This window comes from Bipolaris sorokiniana, assembly GCF_000338995.1.
Source record: "Bipolaris sorokiniana ND90Pr unplaced genomic scaffold COCSAscaffold_13, whole genome shotgun sequence".
Classification (NCBI taxonomy): Eukaryota; Fungi; Ascomycota; class Dothideomycetes; order Pleosporales; family Pleosporaceae; genus Bipolaris; species Bipolaris sorokiniana.
The window spans coordinates 547,337-570,519 of record NW_006911907.1 but is presented as its reverse complement, the minus strand read 5'-3'; the positions used below and the strand labels follow the sequence as shown (position 1 = coordinate 570,519).

Sequence of the window (23,183 nt, the reverse complement as noted above, 5' to 3'; positions counted from 1 at the left end):
ACAACGGGCGCTTCGCTGTTGCCCGCTAACCGCTAAGCTGTTCCACTTGCATCTGGCGCGCCCAAGTGTCTTCAGCTGCAAAGACGCATGCATATAAACAACAGAGTCGCGAGCAAGCCGGGGTTGCGCCTGGAGGGCTCGCTTGTTCCAATGTAAGTATTAAATGAGGCGGCGTAGTAGTACCGATACGGGCTTGCTCCGAGTGTTTCCAATGACGTCGTTGGTTGCCAGTGCCACAATGCCCATGGCAGAGACAAGTTGCTCGCTCGCCTCTGTAGAGTAGTAGAGTAGGGACAATCGCGCAGACTGAAAACGACGAGCAAATGCTAGCGAGCACCTGCAGCCACCACCCAGTGAAAGCTGATGACCCTTCTGCCGGCCCGCATGCGGAGCTTTGACTAAGGATCCCAACCCAAAGTACCTCGTCATTCGTAGCCAACCTTCCCCACATCCATCTTTCTCTCTTCCACACTCAACACGCACGCATCCTGTGCCACTGCACACCGCTTGCGCTGTACATACATACATACCATCCCACCAAGCTTGTGCTCGTTCATTCATTCATTCATTTCGACTCGGCCACTTGTCTTGTCTTGTGCCATAGAAACACTCGTTGCTGCTCCGGAATACAGAGCCGGCAAGACCAGGCGTCGCAGCTTGCCATCGAACCCTAGTGCACGACTGACGGTCGACCAACGCACTGCCACCATGAGCACCGGAGCCAAGAAGCGCATCCTAAAGGCAAGCCTGTGATGGTCCTGTGTAGTGCCGCACAAGCCAGACGGCTAACAGCTGGGCAGGAGTACGGCGAATGCATGGCTGACACCCCGCCGGGCATGAAGATCAATTTTGACGAACAGAACATGACCAAATGGGAAGTGCTGATGGATGGTCCCGAGCAGTCTGCATATGCTGTATGTGTTTTTGCTGACAAGCAGCCTCCGTGCATACGGGAGCATGGCCCGCTGACGACTGTGTCTATGTAGGGCGGCCACTTCAAGCTCGAGATTACATTCCCAACCGAGTATCCGTTCAAGCCGCCCGTGGTCAGCTTCCGGACCAAGATCTACCATCCCAACGTCAGTAACGACGACAAGGGCTCCATGTGTTTGGGCCTGCTACGCGCGGACGAGTGGAAGCCACCAAACAAGGTGGTTTCTGTTCTGCGCCTGATCCAGACGCTGCTCATCGAGCCTAACCCAGACGATGCGATTGAGCCGTCGATTGCTAACGAGTACCGGGAGAACCGCCAGGAGTTCGACAAGAACGCAAAGGACTGGGTCAAGCGCTATGCCAAATGAGGGCCTCGGCCACGTGGGCAGGCGCATGGACAGGGAGAAGGGTGATTAGGAGGCAGTTTGGACAGGACGGCGGTCAACAGCTACACATTGATTGCATGGTTGGCGTTTGGCGAAATTTGCATGCGGATGGGTCGCTGGGTGGGCGGTGGGCAAAGAAGCATGGCGTGTACATGCAGATCGCCATGTCTCCAGCGCATCGACGTGCAAGCAGGACGGCTGGGCAGGGTAGCGTGTTTACCAAAGCAAAGTAAGGCAAATGAAATGAAGACAACGGCGGCATGTCGTCATGAGCAAAATGGCAAATCTCCCGTGGTAGCAAGGCAATGGCAGACGAAGCGAGCCGCGTGGGTGGTGAGAGGCCGGGGAGGCCCTGAAACGCGGCCTTCTAGAAGCGCGCGCGACAAGGCTGCTGCGGTTCGGTGCTTGCCTATCTTGGCCGTGCTTATGCCTGTGCGCGGTCCCAACTGTGATGTTTTCTGAATAATAGTCTGGTGTCTTGGTATGCTATTGGCGAGGCCAAGCAACCACCGTGTGCTGTCTGTGTTGTGATTGACTGCTTGATTGACCCAAGTATGTAGTACACAGTCCCCGTGCAGGGCAAAGCAGGGCAACGCAGGGTAGCCGGGGCACCCGAGGCCCAAGGCCATGGCCTCTGCGAAACGAAACGCTAAGAACGTGTGCGCGTCGGCTGCCATTTATTTATCCCACAGTCAGTGCTTGCAGTCGAGCCGCTGCCATGGCTGTGCGAGAGAGAGAGAGAGAGAGCAGTGGGATTGATGGATGGCGGTGCTCTGGCAGTGCCCTGGCGGTGCAGGTGGCTCTGCCAAAAAGAGGCGCATAAGCAGGCGGCCGCTGATTGGCCTGGCACGCGTCCCCCTTCGCTCCTCCTCTCTACTCCATCACATCACATCACATCGTGCTATCGCCATGGGCGTTGAGTAAGTGGTAGTGCAGCGGCCGTTCTCGTTGTCGTCGTCTCGTCCGCAGAGCTTATGCAGGACTCGCCCATTTGGGCCGTCACAGCCCAGGCAATGAACGCTCTCTCCGACGAGTTCCGTGGTGGCCCTTGAAACGCTCGACCCGCGGCGCGGCCCCCCTTAGTCGGGCTATAGGCATCGGGGATGAGGAGGCATGGCCGTCGCGTCTTGGCAGCCTGGAGAGAGTCAGTTGTCCAGCGTCCATCCAGGCCAAAGGAGTCTTTCCTGCTACACACTGGCCGCACTTCCGTCCTCACTACCGTCTGATTCCCCCGGTGCCTGTGCGCCACGACACGCTCCCTGTTCGGCTCCATTTCATCTGCCTACCCTACACCCTATCTACCTGCCGCACCCACGCTGAGACCCACCTGGGCCTTTCACTCATCCACCTGCACCACAGCTCCCACTCCGGACGCTGCGACACCCGGCGAACCCACTGTCCAAGCGACTACCACCGCCGCATGACACACGCCCACACGACACCTTCACTCCTCAACAACGCCCTGCCCTACCTCGACTGCCCGCTCCCCCCCAGAATGTCCTCCCGAACCTCCAGTCCCGAGCAGTCTTGTACCCCGTCCGAATGAGCGCCCTTGCCGCCCTCCTCCTCTATCACCGCATCTCCACCTCTGCTCCTCGCAATGGGTGACACCCTCTTGCGCGTCGCTCCTGGCGTCTCCCAAGCTGCCAGTGCTGGACGGGACTCTGACACGGCCATTCCACACCACCTATCCCATGTCCTCCACCATCGAGCCTCGCCAACCGACTACACTCCTCCTGCCTCACCACAACCCCAGATACCATATGCTTCCACAAAAGGTTTTGGCGCGCTCCGCTCAAAGCACCCAACCCAGCTCCAGATGCACGCGGTAGCCGCCCAGCCCTACGACCGTCCCGCCTACAGTCCAACGCCTGCCGACAGCCCGACCATTCCTTCGCCCAAATACTCTCTACGACAAAGAGCCCCTTCTCTCCTCCGCCATGCCGCCGTACCTTCTCCCCGCCATGCAAACCCACCTTCTTCTACCCCAATACCCATGTCCCCAACAGGCGCTTCGGTAATGTCACGTCAGGACAGCTCCCCTTGCTCGCCCGACCTTCGCACCATCTTCAATCCTTTGGCTAGCAATCCAGTCAACTCGAATGGCCCAACATGGAATTCATCCAACGAAGATCTGCCAGGCCCCCCAGCTGCGACATTCCGAGCCCGAGGAATGACTGGCCCCCAATCGTCTTTTCAGCCGCCGCCTTTTCAGCCTTCGCTGAGGGCCGCAACCTCCATACCAGATTACGCACAGCATCGTGCAAATGAGCGGGCAAATCTCTCAGGCACGTACAAACCCAACAGAGGCGTGCCCAACTGGTCTCACAACGATTACTATCCTCCCCCAGCTCGACCATTCCGAAACGAGGAGCCACGAGCTAGCTTTAGATCTGGATTCACAAATGCTTCATCTAGCCTAATGGAGACAAGCGGCACAGAACGAAGTAGCATCATTACTGCTCGTAGCTCTATTGCTAGCGACCTGCACAGTGGCATGTATTCAAGAGACCAGTCAAGAGATCGCAAACGGGATCGGGATGACTCTCCAGAAACAATGCTTACTTCAAACATTGCCGAGGAAGAAGAACAGCTAGACGCTGTCAGTGATGTGCTCGATTCGTACTACTACGATGAAGAGGATGATGACCGCAGCCCAATTGTCGAGCCACATGACGACCATTTTGGAAATCCTTCGCCCAGTGGCCTCGACTCTGAACCACCTGAGCTGTCTCAGACACCCTCCCGTGATTTCGACTCTCTCGACTCCTTTCAATCCAATGAAAGTCTCAAGCGATGGGATGAACGGCCCTACCCACGCGCAGAAGACTCAACAGAGAATCACACCGGGCAGAAAAAGCTGCTAACTATCCGTACGACGTCTGAGTCAGGCTCTGATCTCGATGTACACAACGCGAACGCCATAGAACCAAAAACGCTGCAAGTGGACCACATGCACAAGGGTCAAGCGAGCCCCTACCAGGCTCCGTATACACCACGGACCATCCAAGCAGTAGTGCAGCTTCCCAAAAAGAGATTGTCGGCCACGATGAAACGGTCCAGCGCAGATATGCCCCGTCGTGTCTCAGTCACCCTACAGGCTTTGTCACTCAGAACCACTGAAACTTCGAATTTGACAAGTGCCAAGAATGCCAAAGGACATCGTCATTCAAAGAGCGCTCACACAAGCCGCTCTCAGATGGATAACATTCGTCATGAAATATCTGGACTTCCTCAATTGCCCACTAACAGATCTCGACTCTCACGTCAAGATTGGGCAAGCATTGAAGCCTACTCGAAGCGACACAGTAAAAGACCCAGCCGCTCCCGTACCTTCTCACATGACTCGAGTGCTGGTGCTAATGGCCCGCAATCTCCGCCAGCGCAGCGATCACAGCCTCTCCCGGAACTTGACGAAGACGAGACAATCCCCCGTCGCGCTTCTACTAGTGTCTTCGATCGAAAGAGCGCACTGCTCGATCTGGGCAAGATGGCCCAGTTAGCTCCGGCTAAAAGTAAGCCAGAACCAGTCCAAGACTCTGACATGTCTTCTGGGCTCCCAATTCCCGTAGTTATGCCCGGCCTGCGCAAAACTACTATCCCTGTAGAAAGGGATCGTTATGGCTTCAAAAAGGCCTCTGAGAAGATTAGTGTCCAAGAGTACAATGCTTGGGCAGCAAGATACGAAGAGCACATTGCACGTCGACGTGGTAAATGGATTGCTTTGATGAACAAGCAAGGACTACCAACCGACGATCCGACAACATTCCCGGAAATGTGCGAGAAGGTCAAGAGATATGCACGCAAGGGTTATCCTCCTGAGTGGCGAGGCGCCATGTGGTGGTATTACTCTGGCGGTCAGCACATGATCACACAAAAAGAAAACGTTGGTCTCTACAAATCGCTTGTAGCCCGTTTACGACGAGATGAGCTCAACAAGGACGACAAAGATGCTATTGAACGCGACCTGGACAGAACTTTTCCCGACAATATTCATTTCCGACCCGAACCAGCGACTGATTTGCTAGACGGGGAGGACGATGACGAGCCTGCGCTGATTCAAGACCTTCGCGAGGTCTTGTCATGCTTCGCTCTGAACAACCCCAACATTGGATACTGCCAATCACTCAACTTCATCGCTGGTCTTCTGTTGCTCTTCCTCAAGCAAGACAAGGAAAAGGCCTTCATCCTCTTGACCATCATTACGCAAAATCATCTCCCAGGCGCACACGCTCGTAGCCTTGCGAATACCGAGGTCAACGTTCTCATGATGCTGATCAAGGATTACCTACCCAAGGTCTGGGCCTCGATCAATGATACTGATCTCATCAATACCGGCGCTGGTTCTTACGCTCACCCCAACTCCAAGTTCCAACGCCAACCTACTGTTGCTCTTTCGTGCACGTCTTGGTTCATGAGCATTTTCGTCGGTGTGCTTCCAATTGAAACCGTCCTTCGTGTGTGGGACGCTTTTCTATACGAGGGCCCACGCGCCCTGTACCGCTACGCCCTTGCTATTTTCAAGCTCGGCGAGCCAGAAATTAGAAAGTACCGTCCAGGCGATGGTGAAATCTTCATGGCCGTTCAAACACTGCCCAGGCGCTGTCTGGACCCGAACATTTTGCACGATCTGGCGTTCGTCAAGAAGGGTTTTGGCAATCTGTCACAACAAGTAATTGATCAGAAACGTATGTTCTGGCGTGAACAAAACATAACTGCCCATCAAAATTCTGTAAAGAACAGCAACGGCCGGCGCCATCATGGACACCAGGTGGAAGATGACGAGGATGGCGACAGAGATAGCCTCCGGAAGGCCATGGGCATGAACGTCCTGCGCCGTCGCGCATCCCGCAAGTTCCGCAAAATGGGTATGAAGTGAAGCAAGTCTTCCCCCCGTCCACTATTGCAGTAAAAAATTCGCTCCGTGGCAAGACCATGCAAAGAATTCCTTTCTTCAAAAACTTTTATGGCCCACACAACATTTTGCAGCGTTTTTTTCCTCCCTTGGTTCATGGACGTTGTCTTATTCTCGGCGCAACATCAAAAAGGGGACACACACACATACATATGGGTAAAAAATGGCTTTTCCTTTGAAGAAAGATGGCATTTGTTTACTTCTTTTCTGTTTCTCTTGTACCATAATTACGATATACCCTTTGCGTGGGCGCTCTCTCTCTCCCTTCCTCTCCTTTTACTTTTCTTCAACAATTTCTCCGGAAGGGGGGAGAATTGTAGAAGACCTTTTTTCCTTTCTCTCTCTTTCTTTCCTTCTCCAGTCTTTTAGATTCAAACCGGCGTGTGTGCGTGTATGTATGTGTGTGAGAGTTTTTCTGAATTCACAAAGCATAGCATTTTTCTTCTTCTAGCATAGCGAAAGACGTTTTGGTTTTGAGGAACTTTTTTGGGGAGGGGGGGTGAGGGGTGAGGGATATTTAACATGCAATTGTTTTTTTGCTTGGGTTAAATGATTAGGCGACGATGTTATGACACTCATCAAATATTTTAAATCGTACCTGCTTTTTTTTAAACATGTGAAAGATGTTTTTTTTTGATGAGTTGCTTTGACCTTGGTTGAGAAGAAAGAAAGGAAATATGAAAAAAGTTATAGCAACATGCATGAACCGCAACCTCCCTAGAAAAGAAAGAAAAAACGACAAATCCGTGTATGCACGTCGTTGTCGTTCTCTCTATTTTCTTCTTTGACAAACTCTTACGGAAACAGCACACTTCCCTTACCCTGGCTTCTCTTTTACAACCATATCACTCAGACTGTATCCCCCACAGTTTACCCTCCTCCCCCCCTCTTACAACTTACTCTCCCTCTTCCCCATCCCCTCCCTCTCCGTCCCCCCATCCATCCTCTTCTCCCCACCCTCAACCGTCAAACTCGCCGGATCCCCCAACATCGTCTTCTCAACCCTCCCTTCACGCTTTTTATTCCCCAGCGTGCCTCTAACCCGTCGACTATGCACTTCTTCTTCTTCTTCTTCTTCTTCCCCCTCTCCCTTTCCCTTCGCCTTCAACGCTGCATTCCCAGCGACATCACCAGTGGTACCAGCGGCACCCTGAGCGGAATCCCTAGCGGTACCCTCGGCGGCATCCACCGCACGATTTCCTACAGCCCTCTTATCCGACCCGCCTGCTGCGGTGCCGAGGGTGCGGTAGGGGGTGCTTGGTGTGGGGGCTGAGTCTGCAGGAGAAGCTGAGTCTACGGGAGAAGGAGAAGAGGCGGGGGTTTTCGAGGGAGATGGTGGTGGGGCCGAGTCGTGGAGTGGAAGCCGGATAGAGGCGTTTTCGGGGGTTAGACTTGTGGCGTCGCTGAGGCTTGGGGGAGGTTGGGAGGAGGATGGTGAGGAAGACGGAGAGGAGGAAGACGGGTGCGAGAGGGTGCCGCGGACAGAACGGGAGTGAGATGTGTTGACCATTTTTTAGGAAGTTTGCGCTGAGTGTGTTTTTGTGGGAAAGTGGTTTAGGCCCGGATTTTTTGGGGTTCCTAGGAGTTGTTCTTGACCTTTCTTGATCTTTGTATTTCCCAGGAACTTGTTTTGTTCCTTGTTCTCTTTTCTGATCGGAGAATTGGTATCAGATTTGTTTTGTGGTATTGGAGAGTTTCGGGTGAGATGGGGATTGAGAGAGTAGAAATCGACTGTTGGGACGTTGTTGCTGTTATGTGAGCAATGGAATCTGGGGAAAGATGGAGCCTATCACTTTAGGTTTACCTTGGCAACTACATCATCTACGTCTACATCTATAGCCTAAAGAGGGATCTAGTCGTCTGTGGCATACATTTCTTTGACGTAGTGATGTGAAAAGGCGCGGTATTGCAGTCTAGCGCATGGACATGACGTCTTGCATCCTCCGGGGAGCGTGGTAGTAATCACTCGGGAGTTCAAGAGCTGAATGTCCATCTCCCCTCTCCCTGCAGGACGAAAAACAATTCGAGCCTCAACGGGCGCTGCTACGCGAACATGGCTGGCGTTTCTTGTTGCGGTTGTTGTTTTTGCCCGATACCCGAAAGTCGAAGGGTGTTGCTGACTAGTTTTTTGTCATGTCGTTGCGGCTGACTGTGTTGAGCTTTGACAATTCCCCCACGTTTCACCTCGGCATCTTTGCTACCCCATGCTTCTAGCTTCGCGATCATGTCTAGAAGCTACACAACAATTGCTCTGCTTTCTGGTACGGTGAGATCGGCCGGAATCACTAAAGCTTTTCATGATGGATGAAATCACGCCGAGGATATCCTCGGTTTCTTGGGCTGCTGCCTTGATCAATGATCCGAATTGGAAGCTTATCAGCACTTTCTCGCGCAAACCGAAGCCCTCAGGAGAAGATGGTTTTTTCGGCAAAACGCTCAAAACAGATTCTACAATACGGACCTTTCTATCATTTCTACCAAGTCAAGAGACGGAGGGCGAGATGCCATTTCTAGAGACCAGGACAATTCTCGATCTAGGGTCAGATCTCGATGGATATCCTCAGACTGCGCATGGCGGGTTCCAGGCTGCACTAATGGACGAGCTCTGCGGCGTGATCGTCACCCAGAATAGAGATGCAAAGGTGGAGAAGGCGCAAAAGCTTGGACAAGCTGTCAAGGTCCCGGACTATTACACGGCTTGTTCGTTACCTTGGCTATGTTAGTTCCGCACATGAGCTAAACGTGAGCAGACTTAAACACGACCTACAAGAAGCCACTACCGACACCTGGACTGCTCTATTGCACTGCAAAGATCGAGCGGGTAGAAGGAGGCGACCGGAAGATCTTCATTCGCGCAACACTTGAAGACGGCAACGGTACGGTATATACGATCGGTGAGGGGTTATTTGTAAAACTTGCGGTAAAGCTATGAATGCCTCCAGACAGGTTACGCGAGTTGAATCCCATGTGTGTTGACATGACTTTGCTAGTGGTACCAACCTTGTTCTTACGTTATTGAATTCCCAGCAGTGCTCGACATATACCAGGTTGCCTCGTCTTGCTGCAACCACGAGGTCAACCAAAAGTTTGGATCGCTCTGGAAGGAGGTGCGCCTCTCGCGTGGAAATCTGTCATACAATTTACGTATCGGCGGATTCTTTGTGCAACCCGGCAGGATGCAGTTCGCCTTCTGACAAACGTCTAGGCGTGAAGTGACATTCAGCACTTGAACGAGCAATACCCACCTGCGCGACATCTTGCAGCGAGCGGAAAACACCGTGGACGTCATGAATCCACGACGACGACGGGGAGGCAAAGCACAAGTCCGGTGTGCGCGCCGTCGCCTTCTCCAGGTTAAGACAGAGCCGACCGACTTTGGCCGAGGTCACAAGTCTTTGAACCTGCCTGACCGCTTGAATCTTACATCAAATTCACTGTTGAACTTTGGTACAGTGTGGAGCCATTCGGTACATTTCCACCTGTGTTGGCTGTTGGCAGATCACCTGAAGTGGAGGGTTGGGTTGCAACACATGACTGAACGTGCTGGAGCCCACTTGAATTATCCTACCCTGACCCTGTGATCTGCTGTTCTTGCATGACCCTTAGCTTAGGCTCCGCTATGCAGGATCTGGGGTAGTCGGTGAGGCGCTTGCGGCATATCTGGGGAAATAGAAGAGGCGCTTGCAACGTTGCAATCTCCGGCGCACACGATACTGGGCACCTCTCGACCTCAGAACAGCAGCTGGCCCGATCTCTTAATCTAAGCAAAATCCTCGGAGATGATTCGATAGGGAAGCTGGTCGGAGAAATTGTATTTTTGATGTTCTCGTCCAATGTGCTGCAAGAGTTCACGCGCCTGGTTTAGCCGGGACTAGCACTCGGCTTTCAAGTGCCTTCGGCAGACATGCCTCTGAATAGGTAGGTCCAAGGAATGCACTCTTGTGGAGCCCGACCTTTGAGATTTGTGTCTTGCGACAGTCTCACACGACGCACCACCTCTGCCCCAGTTCAGACAGGCTCGGCACTGTAAAAAGGTGTACTAGAAACCGGTAGGCTAACTTGACCACGCGCTTGAGGCTTACGCTTCTGGAAGACATCATAGGGCGGCTTTGATGCACTGCGACGCATGGCCCTCCTACTAAGACTACTCCACATTGTGGCGCTGCGGCCGAGACGAACGGCGAACTTGGGAAATTGGACCCTCAAGAGGACCGGGCCAATGGCAAAAGCATGCCTACAGGTCTCGCAACGGCTAACGTACGTCACATGCTTTTGCTGGCGTTGCTTCATGACTAGAAGGCGCTGCACGGAACTAATATGTGTAGGGCCGACCCGGTGACCACTACATTTCTGGGCTAGCCGACAATCTTGCATTGTCTTCTACTACCTATACTATACCACCGGACTATCTACCAGCGATCTTCAGTACCGCTTTTGTAGCCTCATGTTTCGGAAATGTAGCTCTATGTGGATTAGACTGTGGTCTAGCCCAACATGAGCGATCACACTGGATATGGCATTGTCATAGGCCAAGTCACACTACCCGGCCCTCCAAGATATCCCCTACAAGGGTTTTCTTTTAGGGGAAGGTGATGGATAACCGCCTTACCCCAGATTATGCCACTTGAACTAGACGGTTCCAACCATACAGAAAGACACAAGACATGGAGCCACCCAAATGGCCGCATCTGTAGTCGCGCACCAAGAGTGCAAACCATCACTCCGTGTGACCTTTGAGCGGGAGCCAGTAGGGAATTCTGACCGGGTCCTGCCTGTTTGTGAGCTGCTCCGGGGAGTGTTCGTCCTCGATCCACCCGGTGTAGTGAACGTCGCGTTTACACAATGGTAAAACCGGGGCTACAAGGAGTGTGTACACAGCATATTTAAATAGAGAGCATCACCTGCATTTGAGACATTCCTATCTCTACTACGCTCGACATTTCCTTTTACAAGGTGTCTTTCGATTCACTTTGCTGCTCAATCGGAAATTTGCTGGCCTGAAGTTCACGAGCATGCGTTTTTCTTCTTTGCTCGCCTGCCTGGGTGCAGTCGGCATTCAAGCCGCTGCTATACGTATGAAGACGTCTTCTGCTTTGCGATTCCAGGTTACTAACACTTTGTAGCATTTGAGAGGCGTTTTGATAACACTACCGACTCCAGTGGAAGCCTTGATGCTGCTCAAGCTGCGGCTGCTATAGTAGATGGTTACTGGCTGAACGACCTGTCCGGCAAAGGCAGAGCCCCTTTTAACAGCAACCCAAACTACAAGGTCTTCCGAAATGTCAAGGATTATGGAGCGAAGGGTAAGTGACTTTCACATTGATGGTGATAAGGATATGACTGACCAGTTTGTAGGTGACGGTGTCACTGATGATTCTGATGCCTTCAACCGTGCCATCTCTGACGGCAGCCGTTGCGGCCCATGGGTGTGCGACTCGTCGACTGACAGCCCAGCTGTTGTTTACGTGCCTTCTGGAACCTATCTCATCAACAAGCCCATCATCTTCTACTACATGACAGCGCTCATCGGTAACCCCCGCGAACTTCCCGTCCTCAAGGCTGCATCTTCACTCCAAGCTCTTGCTCTGATCGACGGAAGCCCCTACAGCAACCAAAACGGTGATGCAGGCTGGATCTCGACCAACTTGTTCTTGCGCCAAATTCGCAACTTGATCATCGATGGCACTGCTGTTGCACCGACATCGGGTTTCCAGGCTATCCATTGGCCCGCCTCTCAAGCCACTACCATCCAAAATGTCAAGATCCGCATGACACAGGCGTCCAACTCTGTTCACGCTGGTATCTTTGTTGAGAATGGATCTGGTGGTCACATGGCCGACCTCGACATCACTGGTGGTCTGTACGGCATGAACATTGGCAATCAGCAGTTCACCATGCGTAACATCAAGATCTCCAAGGCTGTCGTTGGTATCTCACAAATCTGGAACTGGGGCTGGCTGTACTCTGGTCTCCAGATCAGCGACTGCGGCACTGCTTTCTCCATGGGTAACGGTGGCTCTGCTGGCAAACAGGAGGTTGGCTCCGCCGTCATCATCGACTCTGAGATCACCAACTGCCAAAAGTTTGTCGACTCGGCCTGGTCGCGGACCAGCAACCCTACCGGTTCCGGCCAGCTCGTCATTGAGAACATTAAGCTCACCAACGTTCCCGCCGCTGTTGTCAGCAACGGTGCCACTGTTCTTGCTGGCGGTTCCCTTACCATTCAAACCTGGGGACAGGGCAACAAGTACGCACCCAACGCATCTGGCCCATCCAAGTTCCAGGGCGCCATCAGCGGCGCCACTCGTCCTACTGGTCTCCTTCAGAACGGCAAGTTCTACTCCAAGTCGAAGCCACAGTACGAGACTCTCAGCACATCAAGCTTTATCAGTGCCCGCGGTGCAGGCGCAACCGGTGATGGTGTCACTGACGACACACGCGCCGTCCAGGCTGCTGTCACTCAGGCCGCATCTCAGAACAAGGTTCTCTTCTTCGAGCACGGTGTCTACAAGGTCACCAACACCATCTACGTCCCTCCCGGCTCCCGCATGGTCGGTGAGATCTTCTCCGCCATCATGGGCTCTGGCAGCACCTTCGGCGACCAAGCCAACCCGGTCCCCATCATCCAGATCGGCAAGCCCGGCGAGTCCGGCAGCATCGAGTGGTCCGACATGATTGTCCAGACCCAAGGCGCGACCCCAGGAGCCATCGTAATCCAGTACAACCTCAACACCGCCCTCGGCTCCGGTCTCTGGGACGTCCACACCCGTATCGGCGGCGCAAAGGGAACAAACCTACAAGTCGCCCAGTGCCCCGCCGTCCTCGGCCAAGTCAAGCCTGAATGCTTCTCCGCCCACACAAACGTGCACGTCACCAAGGGCGCAAACGGCGCATACTTTGAGAACAACTGGTTCTGGACCGCCGACCACGACCTCGACGACGCAGACTCGACCCGCATCAACATCTACACCGGCCGCGGCTTCCACGTCGAGGCTAACAATGTCTGGATCTGGGCCAACGGCGCAGAGCACCACACAATGTACCAGTACCAATTCAACGCTGCACAGAACATCTTCGCGGGCTACATTCAAACCGAGACCCCGTACTTCCAACCCACACCCATCGCGCCTCTCCCTTACGTTTCCTCTTCCAAATACTCTGATCCCGTATACTCTTCTTCGCAAACATCAGCATGGGGTCTACGCTTGCTAGACGCAAAGAACGTCCTCATCTACGGCGGCGGTCTCTACTCCTTCTTCCACAACTACGACGTTGGTTGCTCGTCTCCTACTGCGCCTAACGGCTTCCGCGACTGCCAGACCCGCATTCTCAGTATTGAGGGCTCGTCTAGCGTGCAGGCGTTTGGGTTCAGCGAGGTGGGCGTTGAGTGGATGGTTACGGCTGCGGGGCAGGATAAGGCGAACTGGAAGGATAATCTGAGTGTTTATCCTACTACCATTGGGTATTTGAGCTATGGATTTTAGACATCTGGATGAGAAGTGGATAGGGGGTTAGAGGTTTAGTATATATATATATGTTTCTCTCTTTCGCGGATAGGGAGATTGGAAACGGTACATAGATGATGGATATGAGACATGACGGCTTTCCTTCTTTGTTTGTAGTTATCATTTTTTTCCCTTCCTTTGGGCAAATATGGGGTTCAACCACTTTACAGTCGCTTTCTCTCCATTCGCATAGCTATAGCCTTTCTTGTTTGCAAACACTGGCAAAGAGAAAAAAAAAGCTTTCACGTTTGCTGTTTTATAGCAAGACAGTTGAACGGGAAAAAAGGGAGCTTTCTTGGTAGCGAAATACAATTGTTCATAACAAAAGAAAAGCGTGCTCCTAACTGGCTATATAAGTAGTTGCTATCAACGTTGTGTCCTTTGGGATGACCAAAAGCTAATTACCATCTCTGCCTTTTTCAACAAAAAAAGCATATCACGTGCACCCAAAACGCCCGAGAAGGGAAAAAACAACCAAAAGCTTGACAACGCAGGAACAAAAGCAAAGAACAGACAGAACCACGTCGTTATGTGCGACTTCCACATATACCAAAAAAGTAAAACAACGATCATAACGATGACGAATATCCTTTCATATATGACCAGAGAGATGCGAGTCGCGATGCCAGCATAAAGATTGGGCGCCCCTCCATATCTTTCTCTTTCCCGCATTTCCTGACGAGCGTGGAAACAAAAGGCATAGTTTCGAAGGATAAATAGGAAAAATAAAATAAAAGAAAAACATTGGAGCCGTTTGCCCTAGCATGACAACGACAACAACAGAAATAGCGAAAGAAAGTTGCGAGGACAGAGCGATTATTCAACGAAAAAGAAAAGAAAAGAGTGCGCAATCGAACGCCGGGAGTTCCCGAATATTCACAATCGCAATAACACAAGGCAAAAAAAAGAGAACGTAGTAGTCATTGTTGACAAGAAGTGTTATATGCATCACTGTAGACGCTTTCGCTTGCGTGCATCATCTGGGTCATCTTCATCGTCGCGTTCGGCGGTTTCAGCGGGATTGAGTAGTGAGTGCACGTTAGACGCCATACTGGATCGTCTTGTAGGTGGGCCAGGCGTGTCGATGCCCTTGAAGGGGTATCGAGCGCCCGGAAGTGTCCACCCGCTATCGGCACTAAGAGTAGATGGGACAGGGTCATTTGACCCAGGAGGAGTGCCATGTCTCGACGGTACTTGCCGTGGACCACGGGGTAGTTGGTAAGATTCTAAAGCGTCACGGAGTTGTTGATCTCCGCCTCCGACAGGGGGCCGGTGTGGTGACGAGGGCCACTGTGTAGAGTTGTGGCCGGATGCATAGGGCGAGTGAAGCGGAGCATTGGACTGCTGTTGCTGCTGCGGCTGCCAGCCATGAGTACGGATATCTGCAGAGGTGTGTCGCCTATAAAGGTTATAAGGTGGGGAAGAGCTGCTTGCTGCCAGATTGCTTCCCAATGTAGCACCAGATGCCGGCTGTTGGATAGCAGGCGGCGCTGGTGGAGGTGGAGGCGGGGGTGGGGGTGGCTGGTGCAAAACTGGGGTCCTGGCGGAAGATGGAGAGAAATTACCCGCGCCTATTGAGCCATACCGTCGCGGAGATATGGCGAGATGCGCCGGAACCGGGGGCTTGTATGGTGCTTGGCGTGAAACGCTCGCCAAGGAGCCTCGCCTTGATTCTGACATATTGTCTTGTGGCATCTGCCGAGGTGAAAGCGGTGGGCCGTTATTGCTATCGACTTGCATGAAGTAGGATTGCCGTGCGGAAAGGGGTTCCTCAGGTGCTTCCAGTGCGCGGAGCATGTCTGTCTGTCGACTAATTTCACGCTGCATCATGGCGACTGGAACAAGTCAGCACGAGTGTCGCGCAATTAAGGTTTAAGTGCAGATGCATACCGTCCCTATGGATAGGGTTTTCTGGGTCTGGCACCATGGCCATAATGTAATTTGCGAGATCGTGATTCCACTAATCGGGACATTAGCCATTGCAGATCCAGTCTAGACACATTTGACGTACCTGGTGACATCGCATCATGCCCTCTGCGAGAACTAAGCTCTTTTGATTGAGGTAATTGCAAGTTTCTTCTGAGCGCTGCATGCGCGTGTGCATGTCGTACAGGCTATGCTCCAGGTTCTGTAGGCGTGACTCGGTTGGGTCGGGCATTGGCTCGACTGGCTGGCCAGCGGGGGGACCCTGGGGCAGCTTTGGCGTGGAGAAGGAGTCACGATGGATGAGTGCGTGTCGCGAGGCACGTCGCTTGATTTCTCGCAGGCCGACCAAGTCGCCGCGCTTGAAGTTGCCATTTCCGTGCTTGAATTCCCATAACGGAGTGTCTGGGGATCCGGTGTGGAAAACGTCACTCACTGCAGTGACAGGGTTAGCATGTGATGGAACATAAAAGGGGGGACAGAAGCACTCCAACACGGACCTTTGTGAAAGCCATACATGTTTAATTGGCGAACAAATGACGAGATATTGGTATGCTTGAAATAGGACCTGGGGAAGGCGGGTTAGATTGAGTCGAAAAGGGCCTTAGCTCCCGGTGGACGTACGATAGGACTTTTGAGAATTCGCTCGAGGGCGACATGACGAAGCTTTCGTTTGTGCTGGCCCAGGAGATGAGATGCTGGATGCTCTGGTCTTCAAGCATGCTGCTGGCGGGTCAGTGTCGGGGCGCACATGGAAAGCATCAGGTGATATAGAGGGCGCACGCACTTGTACAGCTTGTGTATGAAGGCGGTTTGGACGACCTTTGGCTGCTGGGCAGCGGCAGCAGCGCCCACAGCCGGGGCAGCATTTCCATTGGGCGACGTATTGCCCGAGTCGGTGGCTCCTTCTCTTTGCGCATGGGATTGCGCCTGGGACTGGAAGGGGCCTTGGGGAGTGCGATCCGTGGCGGGCGGGCCGTTGATGGCTGGGGGGCCCATGGCGGACGAGGTTGAGGGCGTCACGTCCATGGGGTCTCTTGGGGGCGCGAGTGTCGAGGAGGACGAGGGCAGAATGGGTATGGACTTGTGGAGTTTGGGATTGCGTGCATCGGCGGAGAAGGGCGTGGAGCGGGCCTCGGCGACCGAAGCCATTGCTTGGAGGGAGTGGGGAGAGGGAGTCGAGCTTGCGCAGGGTGGTTGCGCGTGGGCTGGCGGCGGTGGTGTCGAGGTTGTTGCAATGTTGGTCGGGGTGAAACGGGTGGGATTGCAGATGGGCGACGAGGCAGCTCAGCAGCGTTTCGCACAGAGTCAGTGCGAGAGCGAGACTCGACGTAGAGGCAGATGCAAGCAACGCAGGGACCCGGGGCTGCAGTGCGGGCGGCGAGGATGCTCGGTGGGAGGCCGGGGGCGAGGGCAAGCACAAGCACTTGGGTCGAGTCGAGGCCTGGGGGGGGGGAGCGCAGGACAGGACAGGACTGTTCAGCCAGCGAGGGCGGTGCTAGTGCATGGGCGAGGCGGCGTGGAATTTTGGTTCCAGAAAGGTCGGCATGGCAGACGGCGGCTCCTTTGTCGATCGGGAGCGGCCGCCGCTGTTCTTAGCAGTCGGATGGGAATAGGAGATGGGGAGCGACCGAGCGCCGCGTCCAAGCGGCCTCGCCTACTGCTGAGCGACCTCTGCTACTGTGCGTGCATGCGCATGTGCTTCACGCGACGGAACGGGAGCGCTGCCGCAGAACTATGGCGGATCCCAAGGCTGATGCACTGAAACGCCGTCGACAATCTGGCGAAAACACCAGCCGTTTCCGGTGCGGGGTCGGCGATGGCTAAGTACTATGTGCGTACTGTGTATTATTATTATCTATCTAATACACGTAGTTATGCATTATGTCCTGTGTATGTATGTAGCATGTGATATGGATGGCTGCATGCATGCATGTATGCGTCTACCATGCAAGTACTACCACTATCGCTCTACTACACCTTCACCTACACCCACACACATACGCACTTACATGTGTGTAGTATGTAAGCATGTGTCCTGCACCTCTCCTTCCCTTCCTCCCTCCCACTCCCTCTCTCCCGGTCGCCACACCTGCTGTCTGACTCGCCATGGCTGCCCCGTGCTCCCTCCCTCCCCTGCCAAACGTCACCCGCCGAACCCTCGACTCCATCCCCCGCCCCCGTCAGCTCTCGACCAACCTTCCAATTGCCCCTCTTGACTAATCCGCCCATGGTCATCATGGCCGATTTCGTCCAAACCTTCACCCATTTCAATCACGCCCAGAGACAGCAGGCCCTGACCCTCTTGACGGCAGAGCTGACTCCCTACGAGTGGAGGTACCTCCATGCTCTGACCAACTCCCGCTCATTCCAGCTTGACATTATTGGCCGCCTGCCCATCGAGTTGGTCGCTCATATCTTCACTCACTTGGATCCCGCCGCCCCTTATCGCTTCCAAATAGTCTCAACCCGGTGGCGCTATATTCTTCAAAGCCTCCCTGTGCTCAAGGCCGGCCTCAATTCATGGTACCAGGGTGTGGCGAATCCCAGTGACTTCGAACATGACACTTTATGCCAGCGCGCAGCCAGGAGAATCCACCGCTTCCGTACCGGAAGACCACTCGGCATTTACAAGATAACGTCAGACGAACAGATAGCCTGTCCCAGCCTGCTTGGTGACTACCTTGTATGGCTGTCCGGGACCCCGCAGACATCACCAATGCGTGTTGCCTGTATATTCAATCTGCAAAATTGGGACCTTGGCCACGTAGCCGGAGAAGCACGTGAACAACTGATTAACCTGGTGCTTTCGGACCAAATCGTGGTGCTTGTCACTGCCGCCAACATGTGTTACGTCTACGAGCTGCCCACCCTCTCGCAGCGAAAGAAATTCAGGGTGCCTTCCGCAAGCTACCTGCAGAACGTGACTTGTCGTCGGAGTACCGTAGCCTGCCTTGCCTCGCTTGACATGCACATATCTGTCTTCATCTGGGACTACAATACACAGCGGGGAACATCGTTTACCATTAGCCATGACTCTGACATGTTTCTTAGTACGCACGGCCCGAGGTGAGTGCCATGGATTGCCTGCTACTACCACTACCTTTGCCAGACAGAAATACATATTGCGGCAGCCGGCTCAGGCGTTGTCCATGTAGCACAGCTACAAAATACAAGTGACCGCATGCACAGCTAACCAGTTCATAGAGGATTGCTACACATAGCACCTCTCGTACAACCCGAGAGCGAGACAATCATCCTCATGTTCGTCATGGACACGCCTACAGAAACACCAAATCAAACCTTGTTTGTATGTGCCAGATACACTTTTCGGGGCCATTGCGTTAGCTCTTTCTCTCCAAGTCTTCCAGAGCTCAGACCACTTTTGGTTTGGCACGGCGTAACGCCCTTTGTCCCAGTAGACGATTCAGGCAACGTCTTTGCGGCACGTGTGAACACAACGAATCCAAACTCTCAACCACCTAACGCTTCGATTGTCTCCCTACTCCTCAGATTCGATACAAAGACCAACGACTTGAGAGTATGGGAGGACCCGATACATCGCAGTAATAGCCCCCGCGGCATTAATGACTATCGAGCTTCTTGGTGGAAGGATACTTGGTATGGATTCCATCCGTCCGTGGAAACCAAAAATATCATCACCTTCATGGGTACACAGGATAAAGCAGCCTGCATACCAATCTCTTCAGACCCCTACAGCGAAGTCACAAATGTCAATATTCCCACAGAGCCTTTATTTGTCCATGAAAGGTATGTCGTCAGAGTTATGTCTGAAAATATATATCTGCTGTGCTTCCACGGAAGCTTTGTTCGACCAACAATGGGATGCACCTCTTTCATGAACGGAACGATTAGAGTCTTGAGTTAGTACGTTCGACGGACTCTGTGAACGCGACTAAGAGCATCATTCTTATACTATGAGATGGCCGCCCGAATATCTTTGCGGACGTCGTTGCCGTGGTGTGGAAGTCTTGGAGTGGTCACGTTACCATTTCTGTTAGCGACTACTGGCACTACTTCGCCACCATAGAAAACTAGAGTTAGACTATTACCAAGATTGCCCAGCAAAAGCAATGGGGGAGAATTTTAGACCTGTCACGCTACTACTAGTGTTGTTGTCCACTCTTAACAGTGTCTTGGAGTTTTTGTTTGGGTGGTGAAATGATCATACAAGCAATTGCCTGCATCAAACCCACTGTGGTCACCTGATTGGTTCCTGACATAGCGCGGGGCACAGGAAAACCCCACCCATTGAATTTCGGCCTTCGCCGCTCTAACCTTGCCTACCTAAGTAGGTAACTATTTTGACTGCTACCGCGGCTACAGACTTTTTTTTTCCTTTATTTTCTCGAGAATAATTTCCGCCGCTTGTCTACACTTTTCTCTTGACATTTTCATATCTAGTTACAAGACCAGAGGCAATTCGAACAATCCGCGACAATGGTTGAGAAGGTTTACGTCACGTACAACCAGGTAAGTGGCTGTTCATGTGCAACCATGCACCCCGCGCATGCCCACGCTCATGCGCTCCCCTTGTATACTTTTGGGCGGGCAAGAATAGTTCAAGAGTATTTGCTTCCGAGAGTCGCACAGTCTTTGTGCTCTTAACGAGCGCAGCATGCGCACAGGAAGACCTTGATCAACGTCTCCAGTCATATCATTGTGATACTGAGTCGGAGCGCAACACTCTTAGGTTCCAGGCTTCAGCCAGACACTGACATAGACTCTCCACAGGTTCACAAGCTCTGCCAAGAGGCAGCTGACAAGATCCTCAATGAGTTCCAGCCCAATCTCATGATCGCTATTGGCGGTGGAGGCTATGTCCCCGCGCGCATTCTGCGGTATGCGCTCACAGTCTGTTTGAACCTCATAGCACATGAACCTAACATCATCACCCCAGATCTTTCCTCAAGAAGCCTGATAGCCCCAACATTCCCATCCAAGCTATCGGTCTCTCCCTCTACGAGCAGCTTGGCTCAGGCCCTGACTCCGAAGTCGAAACCCCCGGCACAAAAGTAACACGCACACAATGGCTTGACCTGTCCTCACTCGAGATGGCCAACCTGATTGGCAAGAACGTCCTCATTGTCGATGAGGTAGACGACACCCGCACAACGCTCGAGTACGCTGTCAGGGAGCTGGAAAAGGACGTTGAGGCGGCCGTCAAGAAGCTGGGACGCGAGGGCGAGAAGACCAAATTCTCCATCTTTGTTCTACACAACAAGGACAAGGCGAAGAAGGGTCAACTGCCCCAAGAGATTCTCCAGGGCCGTTACATCGCCGCCAGGACTGTGGGCGATGTTTGGATCAACTACCCTTGGGAAGCTACGTACGTTTATATGCTGCATCTATAGATTGACATGTACAGACCACTGACATATGTTTGTAGCGACATTGACGAGCACGACCGCCACTCCAAGGAGGCAGAGTCCAAGTAATAGACGACGGAGCCATTCAGTGCACGCTTCAGCGAATAGATATACCCGGACTGACGCGGACGTAGGGGGTGGACATGGCAAGGAAAGAAAAAGCATAAATGATTTGGCATCGGGGCACTAACGTGCAGGGACATATATTGGAGTTGAAGGGAAACGGCGATATTTAAAGCCATTTAAGGACTAGCCTTATGAATGAGGTACGATTGAAGTTGGTAAAGAAGCAATCCAGCTTGTTAGATGACATGACAAGCGAAAGACAAGTCAACTTGTTTTTCCACACAGCATTCCTCGTTGATTAGTACAGGGTATCTTATCGATATTCTATGCTACATGCCCATCATCATCATACGTCTAAAACATGCCCATCATCTTTGGTCGACAAAAATTCATACAACATTCCCTCACTGACCCGCCTCAGCCCTCTGCGGTGCCCACCCCTTAAGCCAACTCCTCGCCCTATCCAAATCCCCGCCCTCAGCCTCAAGCGCCGCAACACACCACTCAAGCGCGTACCCGCCCTTCCCCTCAACCCCCCTCTCCGCCGCCATCATCTCCGCCAGACCCCTCCACCTCTGCGCGCGCTCATCAACACAAAAATGCAACGGCGTCTCGTACCCCCTCCCATCCATACCCTGCAAGAAAGGTTTAACAAGGGGGATAGCATCCTTGGTCGCCACCGACTGATCGCCTTGGCCCAGATTCTTGCGTCCAGAGCGACAATACTCGTTTCTGCACCATTCCTTTCCACAGCCCGTGAGGAGCTGGCTCAAGTAGCGCCGCTCGATACGGCGGCGTAGCGCTTTACCCTCTGGGTCATGCAGCGAGACGTACAAGGGACCAAAGCATGTACTGCATAGTCCAATGTCATTGCCTGGACCCTGTCCTTTGCGCGTCCCAGCACGCGTATCTCCATTTTTAGCTGCTCCATCCTGGGTTCGACCGCAGTTCACATTGCGGCAGAGCCGCGGCGGGGGCCGGGATAAGCGCTCGAGATCGTGGTGGCGGAGATGCGTGTCCATGTCTCTGAAGCGGATGATTTTGCCGCACAAGTGGCATTCTGTGGTTCGGCCTCCGTCGGCGAGTTCGTGGGGGGTTAGACCTGAGAGGAGGAGTTCAGGGGACTGGTCGCTTGGGTCGCCTTCTTGTGGGACTTGCAGGTGGCAGAAGCGGCAGAGGATGAGTTTGGCGGGGCATAGGGTTGTTTTGTGGTGGGCGAGGGTGGGGAGGGAAGGAAAAGGGAGGGAGCATGCGGTGCAGGTTTGCGGGGTGTGGTAGTATGCGGTGTGTTTTTGGTGGCTGAGGGGTGTGTTTCCCGTGAAAGTGTCGTGGGGGCAGTGCCAGTGGGTTTCGTATGCTTTGGATCGCTTTTGGAATACTTGGCCGCAGCCTTGGGGGCAGAGGATGTTGTTTCGGAGGCAAAAGTTTTCGTGGAGGAAGAGGGAGCTTTTGGGGACGATTTGCTTGCAGTTTTTGCAGATTACTTCGTCTTCTCTTACTTCATGTGAGTCTCCAGTCTTGCCTTCGGCTTCGGCCTTTGGATCGAATATCGAGACCCTCAGGTGGAAGGACTTTGGTGTTGTGGAGGGTGATGCGGATGGATATGCGTGCACTGAGATCCATATTGCTTCTGCTTCTTCAAGCTCGATGTTCGTAGGTTGTAAACGTATGCGTTTGGGATATTGACTAGACATATCTGCAAAGACGTGCTCCTCTTCCCGAGGACGAACTCTCTGGCGTGAAGAGAACGGACTAACGAAAAGATCAATTTCGTCTTCGCCGTCAACCTCATCTAAGAAGATCTCCAACCCTTGAGATCGGTCCCAAGATGCTAGTTCAAAGTCAACATACTCGCCTTCAAGTATCTGCCCAGATTGTGCATTGAATATATCGATGGTGCCACCGGTTGAACTGCCTTGTTCGGTGCCAGGCGCACGGTGCCTCTTAGCTGCTATCCTTTTCAGGGTTTCGCGTGCCTGCTCTTCGTTCAGAGGCTCAATATCAACCTCCAAATCCGTATCTACGACGCATATTCCCTCTCCCTCAGGCTTGAAGCCGTCAATCA

At 53.0% G+C, this 23,183-nt stretch overlaps 8 protein-coding genes across 8 annotated transcripts; 6 read left to right on the top strand and 2 right to left on the bottom strand.

Moving 5' to 3' along the window:
- The first annotated feature begins 443 nt into the window (after nucleotides 1–443).
- On the top strand, nucleotides 444–1,793 carry COCSADRAFT_39651 (uncharacterized protein). Its single transcript, XM_007704886.1, has 3 exons — nucleotides 444–741; nucleotides 801–914; nucleotides 987–1,793. The coding sequence occupies exons 1-3, from the start codon at nucleotides 709–711 to the stop codon at nucleotides 1,299–1,301; spliced, it is 462 nt and encodes a 153-aa protein (XP_007703076.1). The 5' UTR covers nucleotides 444–708; the 3' UTR covers nucleotides 1,302–1,793.
- Nucleotides 1,794–2,755: 962 nt separating this feature from the next.
- On the top strand, nucleotides 2,756–6,297 carry COCSADRAFT_237488 (uncharacterized protein). The gene has a single exon (XM_007705118.1). It carries the CDS (start codon nucleotides 2,920–2,922, stop codon nucleotides 6,196–6,198), a length of 3,279 nt encoding a protein of 1,092 aa, XP_007703308.1. The 5' UTR covers nucleotides 2,756–2,919; the 3' UTR covers nucleotides 6,199–6,297.
- Nucleotides 6,298–6,904: 607 nt separating this feature from the next.
- On the bottom strand, nucleotides 6,905–8,174 carry COCSADRAFT_237502 (uncharacterized protein). Its single transcript, XM_007705117.1, has 2 exons — nucleotides 8,039–8,174; nucleotides 6,905–7,965 (listed from the first exon to the last, which is right to left on the bottom strand). Exon 2 carries the CDS (start codon nucleotides 7,742–7,744, stop codon nucleotides 7,124–7,126), a length of 621 nt encoding a protein of 206 aa, XP_007703307.1. The 5' UTR covers nucleotides 7,745–7,965; nucleotides 8,039–8,174; the 3' UTR covers nucleotides 6,905–7,123.
- Nucleotides 8,175–8,534: 360 nt separating this feature from the next.
- COCSADRAFT_174270 (uncharacterized protein) lies at nucleotides 8,535–9,166 on the top strand (the record flags this gene model as incomplete). The annotated part of the gene is made up of 2 exons (XM_007705116.1): nucleotides 8,535–8,934; nucleotides 8,985–9,166. The coding sequence occupies 2 exons, from the start codon at nucleotides 8,535–8,537 to the stop codon at nucleotides 9,164–9,166; spliced, it is 582 nt and encodes a 193-aa protein (XP_007703306.1).
- A 1,991-nt stretch (nucleotides 9,167–11,157) lies between these two features.
- COCSADRAFT_237470 (glycoside hydrolase family 55 protein) lies at nucleotides 11,158–13,976 on the top strand. The gene is made up of 3 exons (XM_007705115.1): nucleotides 11,158–11,307; nucleotides 11,358–11,537; nucleotides 11,590–13,976. Exons 1-3 carry the CDS (start codon nucleotides 11,247–11,249, stop codon nucleotides 13,716–13,718), a joined length of 2,370 nt encoding a protein of 789 aa, XP_007703305.1. The 5' UTR covers nucleotides 11,158–11,246; the 3' UTR covers nucleotides 13,719–13,976.
- Nucleotides 13,977–14,549: 573 nt separating this feature from the next.
- COCSADRAFT_237465 (uncharacterized protein) lies at nucleotides 14,550–16,908 on the bottom strand. The gene is made up of 6 exons (XM_007705114.1): nucleotides 16,450–16,908; nucleotides 16,287–16,385; nucleotides 16,163–16,230; nucleotides 15,751–16,097; nucleotides 15,630–15,699; nucleotides 14,550–15,574 (listed from the first exon to the last, which is right to left on the bottom strand). The coding sequence occupies exons 1-6, from the start codon at nucleotides 16,812–16,814 to the stop codon at nucleotides 14,688–14,690; spliced, it is 1,836 nt and encodes a 611-aa protein (XP_007703304.1). The 5' UTR covers nucleotides 16,815–16,908; the 3' UTR covers nucleotides 14,550–14,687.
- An 835-nt stretch (nucleotides 16,909–17,743) lies between these two features.
- On the top strand, nucleotides 17,744–19,780 carry COCSADRAFT_149274 (uncharacterized protein). The gene is made up of 2 exons (XM_007705113.1): nucleotides 17,744–18,731; nucleotides 18,870–19,780. Exons 1-2 carry the CDS (start codon nucleotides 17,893–17,895, stop codon nucleotides 19,549–19,551), a joined length of 1,521 nt encoding a protein of 506 aa, XP_007703303.1. The 5' UTR covers nucleotides 17,744–17,892; the 3' UTR covers nucleotides 19,552–19,780.
- Nucleotides 19,781–20,007: 227 nt separating this feature from the next.
- On the top strand, nucleotides 20,008–21,322 carry COCSADRAFT_237446 (uncharacterized protein). The gene is made up of 4 exons (XM_007705112.1): nucleotides 20,008–20,156; nucleotides 20,418–20,524; nucleotides 20,584–21,012; nucleotides 21,073–21,322. Exons 1-4 carry the CDS (start codon nucleotides 20,124–20,126, stop codon nucleotides 21,119–21,121), a joined length of 618 nt encoding a protein of 205 aa, XP_007703302.1. The 5' UTR covers nucleotides 20,008–20,123; the 3' UTR covers nucleotides 21,122–21,322.
- Nucleotides 21,323–23,183: the final 1,861 nt, after the last annotated feature.

Coding starts and splice junctions, on each gene's coding strand:
- COCSADRAFT_39651 (XM_007704886.1), top strand. CDS start 709: ATGAGCACCGGAGCCAAGAAGCGCATCCTAAAG. Junction 742..800: donor CCAAGAAGCGCATCCTAAAG/GCAAGCCTGTGA, acceptor ACAGCTGGGCAG/GAGTACGGCGAATGCATGGC. Junction 915..986: donor CCGAGCAGTCTGCATATGCT/GTATGTGTTTTT, acceptor GTGTCTATGTAG/GGCGGCCACTTCAAGCTCGA.
- COCSADRAFT_237488 (XM_007705118.1), top strand. CDS start 2,920: ATGGGTGACACCCTCTTGCGCGTCGCTCCTGGCGTCTCCCAAGCTGCC.
- COCSADRAFT_237502 (XM_007705117.1), bottom strand. CDS start 7,744: ATGGTCAACACATCTCACTCCCGTTCTGTCCGCGGCACCCTCTCGCAC.
- COCSADRAFT_237470 (XM_007705115.1), top strand. CDS start 11,247: ATGCGTTTTTCTTCTTTGCTCGCCTGCCTGGGTGCAGTCGGCATTCAA. Junction 11,308..11,357: donor CATTCAAGCCGCTGCTATAC/GTATGAAGACGT, acceptor AACACTTTGTAG/CATTTGAGAGGCGTTTTGAT. Junction 11,538..11,589: donor CAAGGATTATGGAGCGAAGG/GTAAGTGACTTT, acceptor ACCAGTTTGTAG/GTGACGGTGTCACTGATGAT.
- COCSADRAFT_237465 (XM_007705114.1), bottom strand. CDS start 16,814: ATGGCTTCGGTCGCCGAGGCCCGCTCCACGCCCTTCTCCGCCGATGCA. Junction 16,386..16,449: donor TTCATACACAAGCTGTACAA/GTGCGTGCGCCC, acceptor ACCCGCCAGCAG/CATGCTTGAAGACCAGAGCA. Junction 16,231..16,286: donor GAATTCTCAAAAGTCCTATC/GTACGTCCACCG, acceptor CGCCTTCCCCAG/GTCCTATTTCAAGCATACCA.
- COCSADRAFT_149274 (XM_007705113.1), top strand. CDS start 17,893: ATGGTCATCATGGCCGATTTCGTCCAAACCTTCACCCATTTCAATCAC. Junction 18,732..18,869: donor CTTAGTACGCACGGCCCGAG/GTGAGTGCCATG, acceptor ACCAGTTCATAG/AGGATTGCTACACATAGCAC.
- COCSADRAFT_237446 (XM_007705112.1), top strand. CDS start 20,124: ATGGTTGAGAAGGTTTACGTCACGTACAACCAG. Junction 20,525..20,583: donor GTCCCCGCGCGCATTCTGCG/GTATGCGCTCAC, acceptor TCATCACCCCAG/ATCTTTCCTCAAGAAGCCTG. Junction 21,013..21,072: donor AACTACCCTTGGGAAGCTAC/GTACGTTTATAT, acceptor ATATGTTTGTAG/CGACATTGACGAGCACGACC.